We start from the raw sequence: 7,824 nt of genomic DNA on the forward strand, positions 1-7,824 counted from the left end.
ACCATTCCTAAAGAGAGAGAAAGGGGCATAGTAAGGAAATACTGGAACAAAGCTGAACTGAAACCCAGGAGGAAACTCTAAATTCTGCAGTTCTACAATCTGATGCCCAAAGGTTTAGATCTCCCATTCCTTTCAGTCTTGATTGCAACACACTTATCTTGGTCTGGTTCTACTCCCAGTTTGGAGGTCTCTTTGGCATTTACCCCACGCTTCTGGCATCTTCAACATCTTGGGTTCTCCTATGCAATCCAGGCTTCATTTTCACAGCCTCACAGAATGGCCTCTTTGGGTCTCCATGTAGAGAGGGACTCCCCTGACACATGCCTGGCCTCAGCGGCTCTAACTAACTGCAGAGGAAGTTAACTCCTTTACTCCTGTTTCCTTAAATCCAGAACCACAAGGCATAAATTGTCAAGTTCTGCTGCCTGCTGAGGCTGGAACCTGGCCCCATCCTTGCATTACATTTGCATAATGTTTGACTTGATCATTTTTAGGCAGAGGAGATCACCAAGGCCTTCTCCTTTCATTGGTTGCAGGGCTAGCTGGGTGGGGTCTTGCACCGAGGGTACCACTCCCTTTATTTCATTTAGCATGGAATTTCTCACCTTCTTGAGCACAGGAACTGGCTCCAACATTAATTTCTTGGTGCTTATGCAGGTGGTGGCGGTGCATGTCTTTAATCCCAGCATTTGGGAGGCAGGGGCAAACAGATCTAGGCCAGCCTGGTCTACAGAGCAAGTTCTAGGACATCCAGGACAACACAGAGAAACACTGCCTAAAAAACAAACAAACAAACAAACAAACAAACAAACAAAAACCTTGGTGCTCTTTTTCTTCTCAAACTATGCATTTTGTATTTCTCTTTGCTCTGCTTGCTTGTGTTCACTGCAGATCTGTAGAAGAGCAGTCACTAATAACCATGTGACACAGCCAATGCTAGGCCATCTTGAACTTTCCACTGCCAATGACATTAGTTCAAAACTCTTCAGTTTAGCTTCTGGCAGATATTTTGGACAAGGGCAAAAGGCAGCCACCCTCTTTACCAAAATATCACAAGAATGGTCTCTAACTCAGTTGCTATTGTTCCTTTCTGAAATCTTGTGAGCTGGACCTCCATAGCCCACATGGCTCTCAGTCTACTGTTTTCCAAGTTCCTACTAAATTAAGGAAAGAATGGGCTGGAGAGGTGTCTCAGCAGTAAAAAGCAATGGTTACTCTTATAGAGGACCTGGGTTTGATTCCCAGCACTTACATGGTGACTCACAACCATCTTTAACTACAGTCCTAGGGGATCCAATGCTCTCTTCTGACTTCCTCAGGCACCACACCCTCACATGCTGCCCATACAAAAATGCAGGCAAAGCACTCATACACATAAAATAAAAACAAATAAATCTTAAAAAAAAAATAAGTAACCCCTGGGTGGCAGAAGACACCCAGGAGCTGTCCTGGCCTCATGGTCTGGGGTGGCTGGCACTACTACAATGAACAAATGTGATGGAGAGGTGGGAAAGATGGAAACCTGGCCCAGTGTATGCACTCGTAGAGAGAGAACTGGAGATGTGATGCTGGTGACAGGCGAGAGAAGGGGCTGACATGCTGTCATTGTCCAGTCATATCAGCCCAATGCTGTACAGATGCAGATTTGCACCCCCTCCTGTGTGTCTCCCCCCGCCCAGCTGCCTGAGGTCCAAGATGAGGAAAGTTTCACTTTCTGGGTTGGACCTCTTGGGAGGAGCACCAAGGGCCCAATGCCACTGGAAGCCATGTTGGTGTCTGTGGTCCATGCTACTGCCCCAGGCCATGAGGAAGCCTGGGATCCACATGGACATAAGCAGTCTGTGCTGCTATTGCTGTTTTCGGGGCTCTGCTGCCTTGGGGGGCAATGCTGATGTAAGTGCCATGTGTAACCACCAGAGGCCATGTTGAGGTTCATGGTTCATGCAGCTGCTGAGGGCCATGAGTGGGTCAGTGGTCCTGAAACGGCCAAGGGCCATACTGATGTCTGCGGCACGTGTTACCACTGAAGCCCATGCGGATGCTGGAAGTCTGGGTTGCTCCCTAAAGTCATGTTAATGTCCATGGGCACTGAAGAACTGGTCCCATCCCTTATGGGAGAGCTGGCCCCCACCAGCCCACAGCATGGTGATGCAGATCATGGCATGGGTGTGGGGAGCTGGCTTCACCCTACTCTAGGCATAGATGCAGGGGGAGAAAGACTCATCCTCCCTTGCGGGGCTGGCCACTAGGAATTTGACCATGCTCCAGTGAGTATACACAACACAAAATAGACTTTTTTTGGGGGACAGAGGTCACCGGGAAGGGGGCAGACATAGAAAGACTGGAAGGTGAGTGTGATTGGGATGCATGATGTGTGGTTCCCAAATAGTCAATAAAAAATAATAAACCACTACAGAGGGGCACTGGGGAGGAGAAGTCTCGGTAGCAGTTAAGAGCATTGGCTGCTCATCCAGGGGACCCAGGTTCGATTCCCAGCACCCACATGTGGCTCACAACCATCTCTAACTCCAGTCACAGGGGATCCAACACCCTCTTCTGGTTTCTGCAAGTCCCAGGCACACAAGTATAGATGCACAGACATACATGCCAGCAAAACATCCATACACATTTTTTAAAGCTACTAGAAATATTTATAGGAAAATGTGTGGAACTGGAAAATATTATATTAAGGGAAATAAACTAAACTCAGATTAAAAAAAAAGAAAAGAAAGTAAACAGGATGGGTATCTGAGATGCTTCAGTTCAGAGGGAAGAGGGGTAAATATAATAAAAATGCATTCTATGCATGTTTGAAATTCTCAAAGAATAATAAAATTGTATATATTTAAAATAAGTAAACGAAGAGTATGGAATTGAGGGCTTGGGAGGAATCTCTTACCATGCTCTCAGGCCTATTTAGTGGATTTGTTGGAGATTTATTTTTATTTTAATTATGTGTTTATGTGTGTGTGGCTCTGGGTATGTGCACCTGAATGCAGGTGTCTGGGAAGGCCAGAAGAGGCATCAAATCCCCTGGAGCTAGAGTTCGAGGTGGTTGTGAACCCTCTGACAAGGGTGCTGGGAACTAAATTTAGGTTCTCTGGCAGAGCAGCGTGCTCTCTTAACTCCTGGGCCATTTCCATTTCCAGCCCCTCACTGAACTCTTTGACATAGAGGTGAGAGAGAGTCACACTACATTTGGGGCTTAAGAATCTTTTGTTTTTGTCTTTTTGGATTTTTTTTTTAAACAAGGTCTCCTTTAGTCCAGACTGACCTTGCACTCACTATGTAGCTGAGGCTGGTCTTGAACCTCTGATCCTCCTGCTCCTCCTGTTCTTATGTCCTAGATGCTTTGACCACAGCACACATTACCAGGCCCAGGTTGGGGCTCAAGTATCTTAAGTAATAGGACTGAAAAAGCTATATGATTCATTTGTCCAGAATTTGTAAAGCTGACTGTTTCCTAGCATATTTAAATGGGAACTATGCATGCTCTCTAAAGTCTCCAGGGTTCACAAGATGGCTTTCCTAATTGTGTGCTTTCTAGAAAGAAGAACAGCCTGTTCTCTTATTTCTTATCACCTGGCAAAGATGGAAAAGCAGATTGTCAAACCTTTTCTACCAGCTGGAAGGCCCGTACTGGTCTGTGTACAATAGTTGGCCAACAGGTCAATGGAATGCATTTTACAAGGTGTGCTGGTTAGGTTTGTCAACTGGACACAAGTTAGAGTCATCTGAGAAGAGGAATTATTCCCTCAATTGAGAAAATGGCCCCGTCAGATTGGCCTGTAGACAAATGTGTAGGGCATTTTGTTGATTAATGGTTGATGTGAGAGGGCCCAGCACACTGTGGGTGATGCCACCCCTGGGCAAGTGGTCCTGGGATGTAGAGAGCCGTGCACGGCCGCGCCTCGAAGATGGCGCCGGCGTCCAGCTTCCGCCTTCCCGATGGCAGGTGTTCTCTGGGATAAACAACTCCTTATTTGGCTTGGGTGTGGAATCTGGCTTGCTTGCGTATGTCTGACCCTATCGGCATTGTCCACGTGGCACTACAGGGTTGGTTGCCCAGTGGCTATAAAGGGCATGGGCTGGCTTCCCCGGGGGTCAGAAGATTGTTCAAGGTTCCTGAATAAAGGCAGAAAGAAGAGGTCGGTGTTGTGTGTTCCTTGCTGGTCGAGGTGGTCACGACACTGGGAGGTATAAGAAAGCAGACTGAGCAAGCCAGTAAGCAGTGCAGTCTCCATCATTCAGCCTCAGTTCCCACCTCCAGGTTTCTCCTTGAGTTCCTGCCTGGACTTCATGATGAACCGTTACCTGTCAGATGAGATAAACCCTTCCCTCCATCTGGCTGCTTTTGGTCATGGTGCTTACCACAGCAACAGAGAAGAGAGCTAAGGCAGAAAGTGACACAGTAGTAAAACCTAAACATCTCCTATCTCAAACTGAGATTCCTTGCATAAGTTCAAAAGGATCAAATACTCCCCCCAAAAGCCCCAATCTTTACTAAATTAACTTTTACCATGGAAAAATTGGCCGAGTGTCATGTGGACTCTAAGTAAGCACCCGCAGTCATCTTGAGAACCAGTAAAGAAGAAGTTCACGCAGTGCTAATGTGGCGCTTCTGAAATAAGGGCAGAAGTGAGCCAGAGTGGCCGCTTCTCCCAGGCACCAGGCACTTGTCATGTTACTACAGCACCAAAGTGCTGTGACCTGCTAAGACCACGAGGTCTTTAGTTTTACATTGTAATCATTTTAATAATCAATTTCCTGTACATAAGCAAAGACACTAGTGATGGAACAATTTTTTTCTTTCTTCTTTTTTTTTTTTTTAGTATGCAAAAATATCTCATTCTTTATTTTTAAGGATAATTGCCATTAATACAGGAAGGACATATTATAAAAATCAGAAAAACATTAGCATTCAATGAACAAATTGAAATTCGAGCTCAAGGCTGATCAGGAATGTATGTTTGGCATTGTTCTGATGGAAGAAGGATGTACGCTAGTCTTCTTAAACAGCTGCTATAGAGTAAAAAAGTTAAATTCTAACAGGGCTACAGTACACTGGCCAGTAACTTGTGGACAAATATCTGTTTCAGACAGTCAGCGTTATTCAAAGTGCAGTCTATGACATTGTAGTTCTTCAGCCAGAAGCAAGCCGAGGCTTTCTTGGTAAAACACAATTTATTCATGCAGGCGCTGTGTGTGTAAGAGAATAAGGGAATGCCAAGAGGCCGTTGGCATGATTTGATGTCAACCCAACCCATCAAGAAAGCAAGTGACAGCGCAATGACACCATCACAAATGGTCAGGGACAGGAGGTCTGTGGTTCTCCTTTTGGAGTCTTCAGAATCTCTAAGAGTGCTGGCAAACAAAATTAAACAAACAAACAAAAACCAAAAGAAAAGCCACATTGGGACCTTTGAACCCCTCTAATCATACAGTAGAAGGGAAGAAACAAACATAAATGGGTTGTCATTAAAGCCTTCCAACACTACAATGAACTATTATTTGTCCCAAAACAACACAATCATGTTTGGAGAAAAAGGGAGAGAACTGGAGATCGTGATATTAGGCAAAGAAAGCCAGACTCAAGAAAATAACTAAATACATTTTCTCTTGCTTACAAAACCTAGGGTAAACATTTTCAGTGGAAAGGGAGCTGCCTGGGAGGAAGAAAATCAGAAGGAGGAGGAGAGGGTAACCAGGGCAGATACGATCAAAGCACATCATATAGCTACATCATACACGCTGAAGAAAATGAAACTCAAGACTTCATACAATATACGCTAACAAAAAAGAAAAAAAATCTATGAACTTGAATGCATTTTATGTCAAATACTGAGTCAACACTTATACTAATGGTTAATAAACTACAAAACATTAAAAAAACATAAAATATAGTCTGTCCCAGAACTTAAAAACTCATTCCTTTAATGATTTTGTCTACAGAAATTCCTAAAAACAGTAATCATTGACACACTTGTAAATCATGAAAACATGATGCTTTTTATCAAAACATAGGGAAGAAATTTCAACTGAGGTCAAGGATATTATATTCTCACCAAACATATTTTTCAGTTCTTTGTGCTCCATGTCACATAGCTTCATGTATTTTTTTTTTTTTTAAAGAAACAAGGGCAGCTGGACTCAGAGTTTCAGCCCAATGCTCTGAAACTCCTCAAGTCTCCATGCTAGGGAAGGACCTGGTATCTAGGTGCTCTACTATAAAGCATCCTCCTTCTTAAGAGAGAGCACACTTGCCTCCATCTTTCACTTTTTCTTTTTAAAAAGACCTGAAGCGGCACCCTTTACCTGGCGGCGCCCAGCCACGGCCTTCCTTCCTTTACCGGCTTTCCAGGACACTGGGTGAGTTTTCGCCCTGGCATTTTTGCCCCTTTTGTGTGGCGGCTTCTTTTCTTTGTGCACCTTCATGTGCTGCCTCAGGTGAGAGCTCTGGCTGAAACACTTGTCACACTCCTCGCACTGGTAGGGCTTCTCTCCCGTGTGGGTTCTCTGGTGCTGAACGAGGTGGGAACTCTGGCTGAAGCACCTGCCACACTCATCACAGCAGTAGGGCTTCTCTCCAGTGTGAATCCTCTGGTGCTGAATGAGATTTGAGCTCTGTTTGAACCTTTCTCCACACTCATCACACTTATAGGGCTTTTCCCCAGTATGGATCCGCCGATGCTGAATGAGGTTGGAACTCTGAAAGAAACTTTTCCCACAATCAGCACATTTGTGGGATTTCTTCCCTGTGTGGATCTTCTGGTGCTGAAAAAGAGTGGAGCTCTGACTGAAACTCTTAGAACATCTAGTGCATTTGTAAGGCTTCTCATCCACGTTTCTTCTCCGTCTACTCAAGCCTGAGTCGAATCGAATGGTCATCCCCCATTTCTGCGGTTGGCGGGATGTCTTACGCTTGTTCTCATAGGCTTTGCCTTGGCTTGAGCTTCGAGAAATACCCCCTTTGGGCTTTCCTAACCTCATGGTGAATAGCCAAATGTATTGTCAAGAGATGCTGCTGTCTTCCCGAACTAAGCTCTCATATCCTAGAGGAACACAACTCAAAATTTTCGCGCAGGCCGCCACGGTGCTCGCCTCGCGCCTCGCCCGCCGGAAGTCTCTTTCTTCTTTTTTTAGAATAAAGCAAGTATATTTTGGAGTCTAGGATGGCTCCAAGGTCTAGGACGGCTGCTCTTGCAGAGGACTCAGATTTGGTTCCCAGCCCCCACTTGATGGCTCACAACTGTTTGTAACTCTAATTTCAGGATCTGATGCCCTCTTCTGACCTCCATGGGCACCAGGAATGTACGTGGTTCACATATATACCTGCAGGCAAAACACATAGATACATAAAATAATTGATCTAAAAAATGAAATAGAAGATAGTGTAGTGTTGGTAGTATGAATGACAGATAATAATGAATATTTTATACATTCATATAATAATATTCGTGTATTCTTGCTGGACCGAGCAAAAGGAGGCTGAAGTAGAACATCCTTCTGTTCCGACTTGTGTTTGGTGACAGGTGAGAAGACAGTACCTGGTGTGTTCAAACACAGGCTCCCCTTAGATCATGAAGGTAGAGCACGGATGAGCCACCATTCCTAGTTGTGTGTCATGTCCGTGGGTTCTGAGATCACACATGTGCCTGCCAATGTGGCTCAAGTCTTGGGATTTAAAAACAAATTCCCCAGAGAAGCTGCTGCCATGGAACTTCCAGGAAACTTTCTGTGTCTCTCAAAATAGACCTGAAAATCCCCACCCCAACGCTTGAAAACTCCTAACGGGAGATGGTAAGCTAGCCAGGCGGTTGGTCA

General features: G+C 44.9%; 1 protein-coding gene across 1 annotated transcript; it reads right to left on the reverse strand.

Annotated features, from left to right (window-relative positions):
• Positions 1–6,265: 6,265 nt before the first annotated feature.
• On the reverse strand, positions 6,266–7,115 carry LOC131910784 (zinc finger protein 22). The gene has a single exon (XM_059262666.1). The coding sequence runs from the start codon at positions 6,988–6,990 to the stop codon at positions 6,274–6,276; it is 717 nt and encodes a 238-aa protein (XP_059118649.1). The 5' UTR covers positions 6,991–7,115; the 3' UTR covers positions 6,266–6,273.
• Between the last annotated feature and the right edge of the window lie 709 nt (positions 7,116–7,824).

The sequence above is a fragment of the Peromyscus eremicus genome, chromosome 5, assembly GCF_949786415.1.
Source record: "Peromyscus eremicus chromosome 5, PerEre_H2_v1, whole genome shotgun sequence".
Classification (NCBI taxonomy): domain Eukaryota; kingdom Metazoa; phylum Chordata; class Mammalia; order Rodentia; family Cricetidae; genus Peromyscus; species Peromyscus eremicus.